This window comes from Macaca fascicularis, chromosome 17, assembly GCF_037993035.2.
Source record: "Macaca fascicularis isolate 582-1 chromosome 17, T2T-MFA8v1.1".
In the NCBI taxonomy this organism is placed as follows: Eukaryota; Metazoa; Chordata; class Mammalia; order Primates; family Cercopithecidae; genus Macaca; species Macaca fascicularis.
Genome location: NC_088391.1, coordinates 28,379,424 through 28,398,622, shown reverse-complemented (window position 1 = coordinate 28,398,622; position 19,199 = coordinate 28,379,424). Strand labels below are relative to the sequence as shown.

The following is a 19,199-nucleotide window of genomic DNA, read 5'->3' as shown; positions in this document are numbered from 1 at the left end:
CATGCACAGCCTCCCCAACTATTAACATCCCCCACCAGAGTGGTGCATTTGTTACAGTTGATGAACCTACATTGACACATCATCATCACCCAAAGTCCATAGTTTACATTAGAATTCACTCTTGGTGTTGTACATCCTCTGGGTTTGGGCAAATGTGTAGGGACATGTGTCTACCATTGTAGTATATCATACAGAGTAGTTTCACTGCCTTAAAAATCCTCTGTGCTTTGCCTTATTCATCCCTGCACCCTAACTCCTGGCAACACTAGTCTTTTTTACTGTCTCCATAGTTTTGCCTTTTCTAGAATGTCATATAGTTGGAATCATTGTATGTAGTTGTGGAGGCTAAAGCAACTCCATCTTGGATGCCAATCTGCCATGTTGACTTCTTGATTAACCTCAGTTTAGGGAAGGCTGCTGTCTTCCATTTTATCTACTGTTCCTTGTGTGAGAGCTTGTACTTACTGTAAATCCTGCCCTTAGGTCAAAATGACCTTGACCATAAATTCTGCTGTAGGCAGATTCACATAGCGTCTTGCCTTTCCCTGTAATTGTCCTACACATTCCTTCCCTATGACATGGAAGCCCTGGGTCTGTGGGGGTCATAGTATGGGAATCTAATACCTTGTCTGGCAGCTGCCCAGGACATTGTGGCTTCTCTTCCTAAGTCCCTATTAAATGTTTTTTTTTTTTTTTTTTCCTTCCGTGAAAAACTGAATGTCAGCTTCTTTCTTGGCCTCTTAGCTTTTGCAGACTTTAGGGGTAGATTTCCATAGACCTGCCCATTGCAGAACAGTAGTCTTTTCAGACTGGCTTCTCTCTTAGTAATATGCATTATTTAAGTTTCCTCCACGTCTTTTTGGGCTTGATGGTTCATTTATTTTTAGTGCCAAATAATATTCCACTGCTTGGTTGTACCACAGTTATTTATCTATTCACTTACCGAACAACATCTTGGTTGCTTCCAAGTTTGGACAGTGATTAAAAAAAAAAAAAAAAGAAAAAAAAAGAGGCGTCTGCAGACACCCATGTGCAGGTTTTTCTGTGGACATATTTTCAACTCCTTTGAAATACCAAGGAGTATGTTTGTTAGATCATATGGTAAGAGTATGTTTAGTTTTGTAACAAACTGCCAAACTGTCTTCTAAAGTGACTGCAACTTTTTTTCATTTCTAACAGAAGTGAATGTGTAAACCAAAAAAAAAATTCTAAGCCCCTCAACCATCTGATTGGACCCCTCCTCTCGGCCAAGGGCATCCAAAGTTAACCTGAAAAACTAATTCAGGTCAACTTTCAGGCCATGATGGGAAGGAAGAGCTGGATCTGCCTCATTATGCCCTCCTCCATTTTGGAATTACTGATAGAATAGAGTCTTTAAGTCTGATAAGAAACTTTTACAATCTATTCTCTCTGAAACCTGCTCCCTGGAGGCTTCACCTGCATGATAAAACTTTGGTCTCTACAACTGCTTATCTTAACCCAGACATTCCTTTCTATTGATTCCAGGTCTTTAGATAATAACTCTTTCAAACAATTGCCAGTCAGAAAACCTGTTAGTCCACCTATGACCTGGAAGCCCCCGCTTCCAGTTGTCCCACCTTTCCAGACCTAACCAGTGTACATCTTACATGTATTAATTGATGTCTTATATCTCCCTAAATTGTATAAAACCAACTTGTACCCTGACCACCTTGGACACATGTTCTCAGGATCTTCTGAAGGCTATGTCACAGGTCATTGGTCTCTCATATTTAGCTTAAAGTAAATCTCTTCAAATATTTTATAGAATTTGACTCTTCATTGACAAACAGGAGCTCTGGTTGCTCCACTTCTCACCTGCATTTGTTATTGTCAGTGTTCTGGAATTTGGCCATTGTAATTGGTATGTAATAGTATCTTGTTTGGGGTTAATTTACTTATTTAAAAAGGCTATAAAATCCTAACACTTTTTCAGTTTCAGCAAGGTAATCTCTCTTTTTACAGGGCTATGCTTCTATGATTTGTGTGCTATTAATTTTAAAAATGTGACAACAAACTTGCATTCCCCCAGAATATCAAACAAGAGTTCCCTTTAACAATGTCCTACTTTTATTCAAGCAGTCATGTTATTTTCTAATAATAGAAAATGCGACTGGGCGCAGTGACTCATGCCTGTAATCCCAACACTTTGGGAAGTCAAGGCAAGTGGATCACGAGGTCAGGGGTTTGAGACCAGCCTGGCCAACATGGCAAAACCCTGTCTCTACTAAAAATACTAAAATTAATCGGGTGTGGTGGTATCATACACTTGTAATCACAGCTACTTGGGAGACTGAGGCAGGAGAATTGCTTGAACCTGGGAGGTGGAGGTTGCAGTGAGCTGAGGTTGTGCCACTGCACTCTAGCCTGGGTGACAAAGCAAGGCTCTATCTCAAAAAAAAAAAAAAAAAAAATGCATAGCAAAAAAATTTAAGTAGTCACTATTTAATCATTTTCCAAGTGTGGGACAGTTTTTCTCATTGGCTTTATAAGAAAAAGTTCTAGGACATTCATTATGCTTGCTTTAAAGATTGTTGTTGAGGACGTAGTTTTCTAGCTTTTAAGATGTCATCTTGGAACACTTGAAGGATTCTCCTGCCTCCTGTGAATCATGTAAACTTCTTAACCATATACCAGGATATGAATTTTATGTCCTCACTTTCCTCCTGGTATAATCTTATTTTGCCTATCCTAATTTTTTGTTAGTTTCTGCTTTCCCCATTTACTTCATGTGTGTTTTATTTTAGATGCTTTTATAAATTGCTTTATATGCTTTTTGGAACACAAATTTATTTTAATAAAAAGAATGTTCAGATTTGAGGACTCTTTAGTTCAAAGTGCCTTGAGGAAGAAGAGGGAGTTAGTATTTGCATACTTATGCAATAATACACATATGTCTTGTCAACAGCTAAAATGTAATTTATTCACATTTACATCGTCACTCATATGACAAAAGCTGAATGTTGTTAGTTTACATGTGCATCACATACATTTCACCTGAGTGACCTAAATAACCTGGACAGTTGAAACTGCCTTTGCAAAGATTATGACAGTGAGGAAAATCTAGCATGGCTGACCCTGTCTTGCTTCTAGGGTCACAGGCTGGCTGTCCTCACTCATTCCTGGTCATAGGCCAAGCTAACCATGGGAAGAATTTAGTTTATAGTTTAACTTGAAAGCAATAGTCTCTCCCTAAACTGACCCTCTCCTTGTCCAGGAACTAAAATTGCCTTTGTAAGTCTAATGAAAGGCCACGAGGTTAGGATTATGGGACGGCCTGAATTCTGCTAAATATGGGCATAGTTTCCATAATCTCTTACTGCCCAGGAGTCGTTGCTCCTATAGATAACATCACTATTGTAGAACCTAAGATTGATCTTGTGATATGTTTTTCAGAGTTTTGCATTCCGGTAACCAACTGATCTTACCCGGACCCATGATGCATAACTCAGCTGGTCCTGTGGCCCACACCCAGAGGCAGATTCAATGCATGAAGACCGTTTTCCACACCCCTATGATTTCATCCCAACCAAGCAGCAGCATCCCTTCCCTAGCCCCCTGCCCACCAAATTATCCATAAAAACTCTGGCTTCTGAGTTCTCAGCAAAACTGATTTGAATAATAACTCCAGTTCTTCCAGTTGGCTGGCCTTAGTTAATTAAACTCATTCGTTACTGTAATACCATGTTCCCAGTGAATTGGTTTTGTCTGTGGAGCAGGCAGGACCAACCCATCAGGCAATCACACAGTTACTCTGTAGTACTTCTATTTTGCTTTTCAAACAAATTTCAAATATTATTAGATTGAAATAAACTATACAAAATTGCTTTTCCTCACAAAAATGCAATATTTTGTGTATTATTCCTAGGTAAACTACAAAACTTTTATTTTTGTAAGTTTTTTTTGCAAAAATAAATCAAGATGCTTATGCATATAAATCAAGATGAGGCAATGAAAAAAAAAAAACTCAAAGAATAACCAAAGAGAGACAAATCAGTTGTCAGTGTCCGTGAACTCATGTTCTGTATTGCTTGTAAAACAGAGTTCATGTGTGTCTGCTAAAAAGCTGATGGCCCTGTTAGGGTAGAGACACAACAAAGGGGTGCAAGCCCCAACAACACATCTTCTCTTCTCTTCTCTTCTCTTCTCTTCTCTTCTCTTCTCTTCTCTTTTCTTTTCTTTTCTTGATGGGGGTCCCACTATATTGACCAGGCTGGTCTATAACTCCTGACCTCAAGGGATCCTCCCAACTCCACCTCTCAAAGTGCTGGATTACAGGCTGAGCAACTGGGCCTGGCTACTGTCAATTCTTTGATGAAGACAAAGTTTACCCTGAAATCCTGTTCAGGTGAGCACACAGTTTCTATCACTTTCTGGTAACTTCCTAAACTATTCCTTATGGAATGGTTTTAATAGTGCACTTAAAACACAATGTATTTGAGTTGGAAGCTTCATTTTTTTGTATGAATTGTTTTCTTCCTCCCTGCACTTCCTCAATATTTATTTCTTCCAAAACCTGATAACTCAAATCCTGGTCATTAAGTCAGTAGATTATAAATGTAATTCCCAAAATGACTTCAATCCCTTCATCATGCCACTGGCGGGCATCGCATAGAAATGAAACTTGATACTTTCAATACCATCTTCTTGGAGACAGAGAAGTTTTCAAAGCATGCAAGTTCAGGCTGTGATTATTCAACAGGTAGGACATAGATGGCTAATGGATTTGGTGGGAGGGCTGTAGCCAAATTTACCTTCAGTGACTAAGTGGCCTACATGCAAATCATAGTTTTACTCCCTAATAGTGAAAAACAAAGCATCTTAAAGTATTATATCAGGTATTGTCAGTAATTTCCGAGTTACTTTTGGAGGCTTTGACTCATTTGTATAGAGTTTGCTTTATGTGTCTATCATTAAATTCAAACCATGTTTTGTATTAAGAGTTATGTTAACCAAGTGACATGACCTGACCTCTGGTCAGTGTTTGTTGGGCTTATTTTGTGATGCTTACATTCATCTATGCTCACTCTCAGTCTCCATCCTGGGAACACAGGACCTGAAATGATATGTAAACATTAAGAAAGAGACATAAATATCAGACAGATATCTAGCATCATAAATTGTGGACAGACAGAAGCTCTTTCCTTTCCATCTGTATTTCCACTTGATCTTCCAACAGTGGAGCTCCATAGAAGTGCGTCTAGATTGGTGAGTCACTCTGTATATGTCAGCATAGTGTTACTCTGGCATGTTGAGCTGGAGATGTCCTGTGTCTTAGTATAAGTGCTTTGAGGTGCTAATCTGAGAAAATCCAAGTTTCTGAATAATGTGTTCTACCACTGGGACACTATTTCTAATAATGTCAAAGGCTAGTTGAGATTCTAGGTTATCTGGTAATCCCTGAAGAACTTCCCAGAAGGTTTCATTTGAACATCATGTTTAGTGGCCACATTAGTGGCTTCGTCAAACCAAAAATTATAATAAAATTCAATATTTTTTTTACCACTTCATTTGTGAATGTGATACTATAGTTAAACTGCTGCCTGTCAAGAAGATGCCAGAAGTTTGCCACTGGAATTTCCCCCCAAAGGCTCTTGTTAAGATAGGGCATTTTTTGAGGTGGGCGGATCACAAGGTCAAGAGATTGAGACCATCCTAGCCAACATGGTGAAACCCCATCTCTACTAAAAATACAAAAATTAGCCAGGCATGTTGGCATGTGCCTGTAGCCGCAGCTACTTGGGAGGCTGAAGCAGGAGAATTGCTTGAACCCCAGAGGCAGAGGTTGCAGTGAGCCAAGATCGTGCCACTGCACTCCAGTCCGGTGACAGAGCAAGACTCCATCTCAAAAAAAAAAAAAAAAAGGCATTTTTAAGAACAAACGAAACCAATGAAATAGAAATCTACTGATGCACAGAAGAGCACAAATGCTCGACAGCTATAAAGCTATTCCATCTAGCATTCGTGCCATTCCTTATACCGTCCATACAAAAAACAAATGCAAGAGCTCCACTTAAATATCAAAAGCCATCATGCCTATCAGTTGAGGAAGGCCCATTTCCTTCAGTTATTACATCTCTCTTGACTGCTCTAAAGAAAGGGCAGATTTAACACTGTGGAATCCTAAAAGCAGTTGCAATGACTGTTAAGAAAAAAGAACAATTTTCTTCAGATACTCCCAGTGTGACAGACATGCTTACGACAAATCCTGACTTTCCAAGAACAGCAGAGTGCCTAGACACCTTGGGACTATTTCTCTAAAAGCCCAGTAGTCTGGATGTTCATTTTGGAAGGAAGCCTGTTGGACACAAATTACCTGACCACACCACTACTCCCTGATCAGCCCCTACCATGTGTGTATGGAACACACCACACGTTTTGGGCAGAAAGACTGATTCTTAAAAACAAGTCAATAGCTAAGATATAGAATCAACCTAGGTGCCCATCAATGGATGAATGGATAGGAAGATGTGGTTTATACATACATACATACATACATACATACATGTATGCATACATTGGAATACTATTCAGCCTTAAAACAGAAGGAAATCCTACCACTTGCAACACCACAGATGAACTTGAAGGACATTATGTTATGGGAAATAAGCCAGGCACAGAAAGACAAATACCACACAATCTCAGTCATATGTGGAATCTAAAAAAATTGAACTCATAAAAGCAGAGAGTAAAACAGTTACCAGGAAAGGGAAGCAGGGAGAGATTGGGGCGGTGTTAGTCAAAGGATTCAAAATTTCAGTTAGAGGGATTAAATTCAAGCAATCATGGTTGAGTGCGGTGCCTCATGCCTGTAATCCCAGCACTTTGGGAGGTCGAGACAGGAGAATTGCTTGAGGCCAGAATGGGCAACAAAGTGATACCCTATCTCTACAAAAAATTTAAAAATTAGTCAGGTATGGTGGCGTGTGCCTGTAGTCACAGTTACTCAGGAGGCTGAGGGAGCAGGATCACTTGAGCCCCTGAAGTCAAGGCTGCAGTGAGCCATGATCATGCCACTGCATTCCAGCCTGGGTGACAGAACAAGACCCTGTGTCAAACAAGAAAAGAAAAGAAAGCAAATCTATTATACATCGTGGTGACTATGGTTAACAAAAATAAATTGTATATTTGAAAATTGCTAAGAGAGTAGATTTTAAATATTCTTACCAAAAAAAGTATGTGAGGTATTAGATATGCTAATTAGCTGGATTTAGCCATCCCACAATGTATACAACATATATCTATCAAGACATCATGTTGCATACAATAAACATATACAATTTTTATTTGTTGGTTTAAATAATTTCTTTAAAAAGTGCTGAGCATAGTTTGGTGCTGCCGTTGGGGGCTCAGGATCAGTGTGATGGACCTCACCATTGGATGTCCCACTTTTCCTCACTCCTTCCTGTCAGTCTCAGTTACCCCATCTCCAAACATCACTGTTCTGTTGCTAACAGCCCTTCCTCTCTTGTGCCATCCTATTGAATGCTTTTAACATGCTATTGGTAGGCACAGCAGATAACCCAACTTGTTAGCAACTGTATTTTAAATGAAAATCAACCTCATGGACTTGAAAGCTTTATAAAAAGCTATTTTAGGTGCAACAAGTCCCATTTGTTTAATTCTAGTACATTTCTTTTTTTTTTTTTTTGAGGCAGGGTCTTGCTCTCTTACCCAGGCTGGAGTGCAGTGGCACAATCATGGCTCACTGCAGCCTTGACCTCCTGGGCTCAAGTGCTCCTTCCACCTCAGCCTCCTGAGTAGAGTAGCTGGGACTGCAGACAGGCACCACCACACGTGGATATTTTTGTACTTTTTGTAGAGATGGGATTTCGTCATGTTGCTTAGGCTGGTCTTGAACTCCCGGGCTTACGCGATCCTCCTGTTTCAACTTGCCAAAGTGTTCAGGTGAGAGCTACTGTACCTAGCAAATTTCTAAAATATACCCAAACCTACAAGGCTGAGGGAAGTGAGGGATTCACAGAATAATTTATGTAGAGGAGATGACAAATAATTTGGGTCTAACCTTCTTACTTTACATTTGAGCAAACTGAGCTCAGAAAGATTTAAGGACTCCTCAGATGGAGAGTTATTGTTAATAAACTATGTGCAGCAGAGTTTGCATGGTTTGAGTCAACAATCACTATAACATCTTTTATTTTATTATTATTATTTTTTGAGACAAGTCACCCAGGTTAGAGTGCAGTGGTGCAAGCATAGCTCACTGCAGCCTTGAACTCATGGGCTCAAGTGATTCTCCCACCTCAGCCTCTCTAGCAGCTTGGGACTACAGGTGTGCACCACCACACCTGGCTAATTTTTTAGGTTTTTTTTTTTTTTTTTTTTTTTTTGTAGAGACAGGGTCTTGCTATGTTGCCTAAGCTGGTCTTGAATTCCTGGCTTCAAATGGTCCTCCTGCCTTGGCCTCTCAAAGACTATAAAACCTTGACTACAACCATAGAAGGAAATTCTGGTTACTAAAAATAATACATTTAATGCTTGGCACAATTTCTCTAAATTCCCCTGCTCTTTATTAAAACTTACTTAATCACATCTATACTTATTGACATACTTTTTTCCCCCCCATCCTGACAAGTCACAGAATCTTGAGGTTAAGGGTCCTGGTCCTATTATTATTATTTTGAGACAGTCTCACTCTGTTGCCCAGGCTGGAGTGCAATGGCACAATCTCAGCTCACTGCAACCTCCACCTCCTGTGTTCAAGTGATTCTCGTGCCTCAGCCTCCCGAGTAGCTGAGATTACAGGGACGTGCCACCACGCCCAGCAAGTTTTTTTTTTTTTTTTTTTGTATATTTAGTACAGACAGGGTTTTACCATGTTGGCCAGGCTGTTCTCAAACTCCTGACCTCAAGTGATCCACCCACCTCGGCCTCCCAAAGTGCTGGGATTACAGGTCTATTCATTTGTATATATAGCCCAACAACTTAAACATAAAATATACTTTGCATATTTTCCTTGTCAAAGGAAATCAAAATGTATATGGAAATTAGTAAATGAACATTTAAAGAATCCAACTTAGGAACTGCTACTGGGAAATATGTTTATGAAATGCATTTTTATTTTTATTTAGTTTTAGAGGTGGGGTTTTGCTCTGTTGCCCAGGCTAGTGTGCGGTGGCTTGATCATAGTTCACTGTAGGTTTCAACCCCTGGGCTTAAGAGAGTAGTCCGCACCTCAGCCTCTTGAGTAGCTGGGACTACAAGGCTCAATCCACTGCACCTGGCCATTTTCATCTTTATTTAAGAAAACCAGATGCTTCCATTAGCCACAAGAATCCAGTTTTTAAAAATGCATGCTGGAGGAGAACTCAGAATCATATGAATGGGGTTATAATAAATACAAAAAATAGCTGAAGACTTTCAGTGAAAGATAGCATCCTTTGGGAGTAAAATGCTAATGATGTCCCTTAAGAAGCTAAGTAATGAAGTGAATACGCCTCTTATGAGTTGTTGGATTTTTAGAAAATAAATGTTCAGTACTTTTGTTTCATGTTTTAAAAAACAAACAAAAAGACCTAACAAGTGATACTTAATAGGATATGAACTGAGGACAGAAATGCTAGCTCACGTTTACCGAGGATTACTGCATTCCAGATGGCATACCAAGTACCTTATGTTATTATATGTTATACGTACATTGCAATAGTTATATAACTAAACACTCCATTATAATGCATTATAATACTGCAATGAACTTAGTTTTTAAGAAATTGATCTTTTTCCCTGTCCAAAATGTTGCTAACCTCCATTTACATTTAAGTAGTATTTATCAAATCTATTACTACCAGGCACAATGCTAGTTGCTTTACACAGATTTAAATATTACTTCATTATCCTTTATGGTCTCAGTCATCACACAGAGTTACATTTTTTTTTAGAAGAAGAACCACCCAGCTGGGAGCAGTGGCTTATGCCTAGAATCCCAGCACTTTGGGAGGCCGAGGCAAGTGGATTACTTGAGCCCAGGAGTTCAAGACCAGCCTGGGCAACATGGTGAGACTCAGTCTCTACAAAAAAATTGAAAAATTAGCCGGGCGTGGTTGTGTGTGCCTATAGTCCAAGCTACTTGGGAGGCTGAGGTGGGAGGATTGCATGAGCCTTGGAGGTGGAGGCTGCAAGTGAGCTCTGATTGCGCCACTGCTCTCCAGCCTGGGAAAGAGAGTGAGACCCTGTCTCAAAAAAGAAATAAGAACCACCCCCTCGTTGTAAATTAATTAGTCATTTAACAGAATTTTATTTCATTCAACCGCTTTTGCAGAAAGAGAAAATAAAGCCTTAAAAAATGCGTAAGTGTACATAAACACCTAGGAATAGGTTAGATACAGATGAAACTTCTTCAGTTTGACAGATTGTCATGACACATTATATTCCAGGAAGTTCTGAATCAGACGCTTTCTTCAGTTTTGTGATTTAAAAAAAAATCAAAATAATAACCCACTGTGCAGTGCAGATGCCTAGCACGGGGCGGTAGGTGCTTTCCTAACTAGGGCACTGGGGTACAAGCCACAGCAGGAGAGGCTGGCTCTTGGGTGGGGGTACAAGTCAGTACGGTACAGGACTAGCAGCAAAGTCCCTTAACCAGCTGCTGAGCTCCCTGCACAAAGAGGCCCCCAAGGCTGGGACCATCTAACCTGCCATTGCTCAGTGGCCATTTCCTTTCAACTTACCATCTTCTGGCTCCTGCCCCAGCGCTCTTGAAAGGCACTTTCTAGATTCCTTCCTTTTGTCACACTCTGTGGTCTTTCCATTGCCTGTATCCTAAGGTTACCAGATTTAAAAATAAAAATGGAGTGCCCATTTAAATGTGGATTTCAGATAAATGATAAATGATTTTAAAATATAAGTAATAGGTACGCCATACTTTTTAAGTGCAGTAGCGTGATCAGAGCTCACTGCAGTCTCAAATTCCTGAGCTCAAGCGATCCTCCCACCTCAGCCTTTCTAAGTAACTAGGACTACAGGGGCATGCCACCATGCCCAGCTAATGAAGAAAAGCATTTTTTTGTGGAAATGAAATCTTGCTGTATTACCAGGCTGGTCTGAAATTATTGGTCTCAAGTAACCCTCCTGCCTCGGCCTCCGAAAGTGCTGGGACTCCCGGTGTTTGCCACCACGCCTGGCCCTTAGTGTGTCATGCTAATACTATTTAAACTTAAACTATATGTTGTTTATCAGAAGTTCAAATTTAGTTTCAGGCTCTGAATTTCATCTGGCAACCCTACTTCATTCTCTTTGTGTTCCCCGTGGTGCGTGACCCCATGGCCTCCGACCCTCCGTGAAACGCTCTTCCTTCAGGTTGTATCACATGCATCACGCGCTTTTCCTTTTCTGCTCTTCTGCCTGCTTTGGTGACTTCCAGCCAGCGCAGGGATCATTAGAGTGCATCTCTCTGCCTCTGCTTTGATCTTGGTAACTTTCTCCTAGTCGAGGCCATCTATTTCTATCACTGAAATCAGTGGTTCTCAAAGTGGGATCCTGGAGTTGCGGCAGCAGCACCATCTGCAAACTACACAGAAATGCAAATTCTCAGGCCTACAGTAGCATCATAACTTCTGGAGCGGGCCCAGAAATCTGTGTTTTAAGAAGCCCTCTGGTGTTTCTGATGCAAGCGAAAGTTTTTAAGCCACTGGATAAAATCATTTCCATGCTGTTGCCTCCCAAATCTTTATGGCGAACCCTGACTTCATACCCAAACTTCTCTCTAGAATTTCAAGGTGGAGTATTTTGGGGAATGTTAATATATGAGAGGAGAAAAAAAAAAGCTGTATGGTCAAAAAGAGCTTATATGGTATTGCAACATTTCTTAAAAGTATTTAAAGTGGTCAGGCGCAGTGGCTCATGCCTATAATCCCAACATTTTGGGAGGCCAAGGAGGGCAGATTGCTTGAGCTTAGGAGCTTGAGAACAGCCTGAGCAACATGGTGAAACCTCGTCTCTACAAAAAAATTCAAAAATTACCTGGGTGCGGTGGTATGCACCTGTAGTCCCAGCTACTCAGGAGTCTGAGGTGAGAGGATCACCTGAGTCCAGGAGGCTGAGGCTACAGTGAGCTGTGATTGTGCCACTGCACTCCAGCATGGGTGACAGAGTGAGACCCTGTCTCAAAAAAAAAAAAAAAAAGAGCCTATCACTAAAGGGACCTATCTGCAGGAGCCTGTGGAAAAAGCAACAACAGAACTTTTCCAGCTGGATGGCTTCTTTGGAACCACAAAGTAGTCCCCCTTATCCGTAGTTTCGCTTTCTGAGGTTTCAGTTACCTGTGGTCAACCATGGTCCAAAACTATTGAATGGAAAATTCCAGAAATAAACAGTTGTTTTCAGTCGAGCGTGCCCTGGGTAGTGTGATGAAATCTTATGCCATCCCGCTCTGTCCCACCTGAGACAGCATCACCTGGGAATTCAATAGAAATACAGATTCTTGGGCCCCACCCCAGACCTGCTAAATCCAAACCCTCTGGGGGAAGCCCAGCAATCTGTGTCTTCACACGTCCTCCAGATGATTCTGATGCAGGCTGAAGTTTGAGAACCACTGACCCAGAGAATTAGTGTGGGGAATAAAAAGCCTTATAGCCCTTAGTACACAGGTGTGCACTATTTAAAAAGTGTGTGGTGTTTTCCTAAGGCGGCTGGTCGAGTCGGCCTCTCTCCCCTCCTCTGTAGTGTACACCAGAGAGGGACAGGTTGAGTGATTGCCACAGAGCATTCCTGTGGAGCCCATGCCCCGTGCACTCAGAAAAGGCAACGTGATTTCGAAGGCTCCTCATAGAAGACTAGGGGCTCTGTAATAGTTAGGGTTTGGAATCCTTAGAAATTGGACTCATAATTAAATACTGCATCCCATCTATGTTTAAGTAATGCCACTTTTAAAACACAAAACCTAAGCTGGGTGTGGTGGCTTATGCCTATAATCCCAGTACCCTGGGAGGCTGAAGTGGGAGGATCGATTGAGGTCAGGAGTTGGAGACCAGCCTGGACAACATAATAAAACCCCATCTCTTAAAAAAATTATTTTTTAAAATTAGCTAGGTGTGATGATGATGTGTGCCTGTAGTCCTAGCTACTTGGGAGGCTGAGGTGGGAGGATTGCTTGAGCCCAGCAGGTTGAGGCTGAAGTGAACTATGATCAAGCCACTGCACTCCAGCCTGGGTGACAGAGGGAGACCCTGTTTCTAAAACAAAACAAAACAAAACAAAACATACTAGACCTGTGCAGCCACTAAAATTTGCTTCCATATACTGGCAAATGTCATTATGACATGAGTAGAAAGGGTCAGGAGAGGGCGTGTTTGAATTTTAAACACCATTAGCACGTTGCCTGTGTCTCTTTGAGAACCTGGCACAGGGAACTCTTGGATCGCAGCGGATGTTGTGCAATAGTTCTTTGAACATTTCCTTCAGAAGTGGAAATGTCTCACGTAAAAAAGAGGAGGAACGTCCAGACAGATAGTGCAAACCTGATGTTCTGCACTTCCATCTGATCTAAATGGTGAATCCATGTTAGTCTAGATGACACAATACACATTTCAAACAGAGAATGCCATTAGAAAGTTGGTTGATTTTGACATCATCACACGGACTAGTTTTTCTAGTGTATTGTGTTATACACATCTGGCACTTAGCAGTTGCTTGGTAAATATTTGCCATGGGAATGAATGAAATACAAACCCTCTTCTAAGGTTGGTAGCTCACCTAACAAAAGTGGTTCCCCCTGCAGAAGGGAGAGGGGGCTCAAAGAGAAGTGGCTGGCATGCCAGCACAGTTGGGGTGGAGAGAGTGGCTGGCCCATAGCCTCCATGATTACTACCTGGGTCGGGTGGGTAGGGAGCCCTGGACTGGAAACCAGAGCTCACTGATTCTCCTGCTCCAGTGATTCGCTGACTTGGCCTCCCTTTTCATAGCCAGATGTCAGTGTAAGAACAGACTGCTCTCTGCTGGGCTAGAGAAAAACGTTAGATCTTAGAACAACTTTTTAAACATTTTCCACCATGACCCACAGTTAGAATACATTTTATTTTGTAAACCGGGAAAGACACCAACCAAAACATAATTGAAACAAAAGTTTCACAGCACAATAGTTACCTTACTACATGTGATGCACAATGGACTGTATTCTTGTCCATGCTGTTCCATTAAAGAAAAATGTGGCACACTTACTGATTTCACAGTCCACTAGTGGGCTGAGACCACACAAGAATCCTGCGGGAAGGGATGGCCTTCAGGCCCTCCATCTCAGGGAACATCTGGGAAGGGAAGGGTGATCCTCCTTATGCCCACACCTGAAACATGCTTAAGACCCAGGAAAGTGTCATGTAAATCCTTGTTTTCTAGAATCTGAACAAGAAAGCTCAAAAGAGAGGTCTTTGCTTCTACATTTAGAATATTATACATAAGCCAGGTGTGGTGGCTCTTGCCTGTAATCCCAGTACTTTGGGAGGCTGAGGCAGGAGGATTGTTTGAGGCCAGGAGTTTGAGACCAGCCTGGGCAACACAGTAAGACCCCAACTTTACAAAAAATTAAAAAAGTAGCCAGGCACGGTGGTGCATCCCTGTAGTCCTGCCTACCCGGGAGGCTGAGGTGGGAGGATGGTTCGAACCCAGGAATTTCAGGTTACAGTGAGTTAGGATTGTGCCACTGCACTCCAGCCTGGGCAAGAGGATGAGATCCTGTCTCTAAAAAAATAAAATAAAGTATTATATACGTCCCAATAAGGTTTTTTGCTGTGACCTTCCCTAGGGAGGTAGCCACTCCTGACTGCTCCAGAGAGGAGCTCCCATGCGCAGAAGGACTGTGGCAGCTGCTGTACTCAGTGCTACCAAGCAGACAGTTACGGAGGCTCAAGGCTGGCACCACCACTGTCGGAACCCCTACATCAGTGCTCCCCAAAGTATTTCTCACTCCATGAGATTTTACTAAGTGTTCTTGGGGAGGGAAGATGGGGAGTTGGTTCTGTGATAAAATAAGGAGATGTTGGTTGAGACAACTTCTCAGAGCCTCTGACATGCTATGTTGTGTTGTGTGTGTTAAATGTTTAGGGTGTGGTGGGGGAACACAATGTGGTATTTTCCTACCATATTTAAACCCAGAACCATTTTTTCCAATAATCCCTGAGAATCTGCAGAACACAGTTTAGGGAATGCTTCTTCCAGTGACTACAATCTGCTTCTTCCACTAGCTAGGAGAAAAAGCAAACTAGAGTCTTCATTCCTGCGCCAATTGTGGACCGGGCTGGGGACTGAGCTAGGGCTTTGGCTAAGAAAATGAGAAAGCAACAGAACTTTGAGTGCATGTCAGGCAGACCATTGTTATTTATGTATTCATCTTTTGTAGTTGTAACTATTCAAAAGAGACTATGGTGGCCTGTGGCGGAAAGTAATGTAGACACTCACCGAAGCCATCCGAACTGTGGGCTGTGAAGCAGAGACATCAAGTCAGTGAATCAGCACAGCTGCCTCTCCAGCCTCCAAGTCTCAGTGTGACTTGATGTCTATCTGTCATTATAACTCTGAAGTTATAGCATTTGTCACTTTTCTGGTATTTGTAGATTTGAAGATTCATGAAGGTCTCAGGACAAATTCCTCATAAAAATCAAGATCCTATTGTAATTTAGGTTTGAATTTATCAATCTGAAAGCCCCAAAAAAGGTCCCATGTACAACCTGAAAGCTGTACCCTGCCCACACCTTGGGGGTGCCATTCATACAGAAGGTGGTGTCAGTGAAGCCCTTTGGAGCTGAGGGACAACAGTAACCCTCTAAAAATATTTTTGTTTTAAACTGTAAAAATCAAAACAAAGTTACAGAGTTGTTGATCAGAATGTCCTGTGAGTTCTCTTTCACTCTTGACTAAATCCATTGGCTGGTGTTTTTCAGTAAGGACAGCATCTTGGCTTGGGAGTAGGTGAGCAACTTAAACACTGGATTCAGACTCCAGGTCACCAGCTCCTGGTTGGGCAATCCGAGACTCACTTCCAAAACAGGAATGTTGATGACAGCACTCACCCCACCAAGCTGAGGTGAGATAAAGCATATTAAATAGCTCTTTACAAATGTCATTTGTAGTCACCAGAGAAAGCCATGTCCTGCTGAGCTCTCTACTCTCAAATGTTGATGCCCAAAGTTTGCCACCCCATGGCCAGTGGCACTGGGAAGGTCCCGTGGGCAGTGTCAAGGAGAAGTGGGTTGCAATACAGTTGCTTAATACTTCTGAAAGAGGGTTTTATTGTGCCTAAACTTTATGATTTGCTGTGATCTGGAGAGGTGGGACCCCGAACACTGGAGTCTACCTAGAATTCCTTTTACTTCTGAAAGTTTTTGCAGCCATACATAGGTATTAAATCATTTCTTGGATCCAAACTGTCATTATCCTGGTTCCTTGTAGATGTACTATTTACATCCAAAACATAAAATACACTCATGATCTCAGAGGTGGCAGTTTTGGGGCCAGCATCTCTATGTATCACTTAACTGTAAAATGAACAAACATCCTTCCGAAGAGTAGGAGAATGAGGACTTCATGAAACCATCACACAGAGCACACTTTGAGATGTGGGATTTCGTGATGGTAAAACAGACATCCCTTAGGAGGTACTTGGGAAGGAAACTAGAAAGGTTGGCACAGTTACATTTCATACCTTGGTTAAATAAATCATACGGTCTATTTCTTAACCAACTGGCACAACTGCAACCCTCTTTCCATTCTTCTTAACAGGATCTGTTCCTCACTTTCAGTCTTTATTTCTCTACACACCTGTTTTCCCCTAAGTCTTAGAACTGCGAGAGGAGCCTGGCTTGGTCGTGCTGGTTACCCCGTCGTCTTCATGTTAGCACTTGTCTGGGTGTAGCCTGCTGTGTCTCCTCCAGTGTCCCCTGCAACTTCCCCCGCAGTGTCCCTGCTTCTGTGTAAGCCTGTCGGCTTGGACTTCCTTGCGAGCAGCAGTTTACAGGCCGCCGCTCTGTACTTCTTTGAAATGAGGTTGTAGAGGATTGGGTTGATAGATGCGCTCAGATAGAAAAGTTGCAGAGCGACGATGTTAAAGTACTGAGAGAAGTACATCATCCGCAGATCTTCTGTGTTTATGTAAATGATTCTGCCAACGTGGAATGGCAACCAGCAAACTACGAATGCCAGAACCACCACCACTGCAAAGTAAGACACAGCACCGGGATTAACAAAAGCATTGGGAAGCAAATAACCCCCCCACCCTCACAAGGAACCATCTGCAATAATAAGTAACAGCAAAATAAATTAGAGAAAACTTCTACCTAGCCAGATCCTCACCCCAGAAAAAAATGACCAGGCTGCAGGATATTTGCTTTAAAACTGCATAGTAGGTTCCTATACGTGTTATCAAGGCTGGACATAAACCAGAAGGAGCAATTTCTTTGAACAAGCCGCCTTGGAAGGCTTCCTTCCACAAACCCACTTCGGAGAAGTTTTCTGTTCTCTGTTGAAAAGAATTCTACAACAGGTCTGCACAATCTTTACTTTTTGATATAAGCAAGGTTTACTTTAGCCTTCAGCATCACTTAACATTAAATAAAAATTTTTAGCTTAATGAAATCTCCCTCATCTTCTCAAGGGCACTGTGAGGACTCCTCATCTGTGGCATCTAACAGGTGGTTGGATTAAGAATTTCCAACTCTCCTTCCTGGTCTCAGAGGCTCTGGAAAAGCACTGCTGGTTACTGAATCGGATCGGGGATTCCACCCTCAAAGCCCCCCTGGGGTCCCCCAGAGCTCCTGGGGGACAGGACATGGTTTTCTGGGGGTACAGGAAGTACGGGCGGGTGGAGGCTGGAATCGAAATGGGAAAGGGAACTGGAAGCGGCGCCCAGAGCTGGGTGAGCAGGGGAAGGGGACCCAGCGTTTGGCGGCCCCCGGCGGGGTGGACCGCAGGCAGGCGTCTTTGGAACCGCGGTGGCTGCACTTACGCAGGACGCGGACGGTCTGCCGGTGGCCTCTCTCCCGCCCCGAGGTGGCCGGGCCTCGCAGCGGCCGCCGGCTGCTCCACAGCTCGCGCCCGATGAGCCCGTAGAGGATGCTGAGGCACAGAAAGGGCAGGAAGAAGTAGGCGGTGGTGACCCACAGCATGACACGCAGCGCACCCAGCTGCGCGGGGCTCGGCCGGCATTCGCGGCTGAACAGCGCCGCGGCCTCCGCGGTCTCGGGCCCCGACGGCGGGGACGGCGGTGGCGCCCGCGAGAGCCAGAGGGGCGGCGACGAGGCGGGAGGCAAGGGAGCGAGCCGCGCGGTGCCATTGAGGCCCGGGACCACGGAGATGTCGGGGTCCTGCTCGACGCCCACCAGGAACAAGAAAGGCCCGGCAGAGAGCAGTGCCACCGCCCAGAGCACAGCGATGAGCGCGCGGACGCGGCGCCGGGTGACCAGGACGCGGGCGCGGAGCGGGCGACAGATGGCCAGGTAGCGCTCGACGCTGAGCGCCGTCATGTGCAGCAGCGTGGCGTAGGTGCAGCCCTCGCCCACGTAGAGCGACAGGCGGCAGAGCAGCGGCCCGAACACCCAGGGCCGCGAGCGCCAGAGGCGGTACAGGTCGAAGGGCAACCCGAGCAGGATGAGTAGGTCGGACACTGCCATGCTGCCCAGGTACAAGTTGGTGGTGGTCCGCATGTCCCGGTAGCGCCCGATGAGCAGCACGGTCACCACGTTGCCGCTCACCCCGACGGCGAACAGGCCCAGGCACACGGCGGTCACCGGCACCAGCGCCCCCAGGGGAAAGGGCGAGCAGCGGCGCTCGTCACAAGGCGGCAGCGCGGCCCATGGCTGCTCCCGCGCACCCTCGGGGCCGTCGCCGCTGTTCCAGCGGCTGCCCATGGGTGCGAGCAGCGGCCGTCGCGTCCCGGGTCGGGCTGGGAGCCTGGCGCGTGGTACCGCTCGGTGAGCGCCTCCTTTCCCAGCCCGCGCGCTGCGGGCGCGGACGGTCAGACGGTTGAGCGCTGTGCTGCGCTGTGCTGCGGCGCTCGGGAAGCGGCTCTGCAGGGTGGGCACCGAGGCGCTCCCGAGCTGGCTGCGCGCAGTCTCCGCCCACGGCCGCGGCCCGCCCCGGCCTGGCCCTGCTCCCGCGCCCTCTCCCTGGCCCATGCAGTTCTAGGGCGCTTCGCTCTCCACCAGCTGGAATACCCGGCGCCCTGAGCGCACGAGCCC

At 44.1% G+C, this 19,199-nt stretch overlaps 1 protein-coding gene, 1 long non-coding RNA gene and 1 pseudogene across 3 annotated transcripts in view; 2 read left to right on the top strand and 1 right to left on the bottom strand.

Moving 5' to 3' along the window:
* Positions 1-19,199, top strand: part of LOC102121074 (prolyl 3-hydroxylase OGFOD1-like) — a 44,699-nt pseudogene that overhangs the window by 7,496 nt on the left and 18,004 nt on the right.
* The window catches only part of LOC141408986 (uncharacterized), a 38,867-nt gene continuing 23,903 nt past the window's right edge, over positions 4,236-19,199 (top strand). The window contains exon 1 of one of the 2 annotated variants that reach the window (XR_012426956.1): positions 4,236-4,366. This is a non-coding gene — a long non-coding RNA (uncharacterized lncRNA). Of the gene's footprint in view, positions 4,367-15,912; positions 16,052-19,199 lie in introns of those variants that run through there. The other variant, XR_012426955.1, reaches the window with a different exon arrangement.
* On the bottom strand, positions 15,324-19,032 carry MLNR (motilin receptor). The gene is made up of 2 exons (XM_005585845.5): positions 17,969-19,032; positions 15,324-17,177 (listed from the first exon to the last, which is right to left on the bottom strand). The coding sequence occupies exons 1-2, from the start codon at positions 18,867-18,869 to the stop codon at positions 16,840-16,842; spliced, it is 1,239 nt and encodes a 412-aa protein (XP_005585902.4). The 5' UTR covers positions 18,870-19,032; the 3' UTR covers positions 15,324-16,839.

Excerpts from the sequence above, each read along its gene's own strand:
- MLNR (XM_005585845.5), bottom strand. The coding sequence starts at position 18,869 with ATGGGCAGCCGCTGGAACAGCGGCGACGGCCCCGAGGGTGCGCGGGAG. Across the intron at positions 17,178-17,968 it reads GCAGACCGTCCGCGTCCTGC|TGGTGGTGGTTCTGGCATTC; the intron begins GTAAGTGCAGCC and ends CTTACTTTGCAG.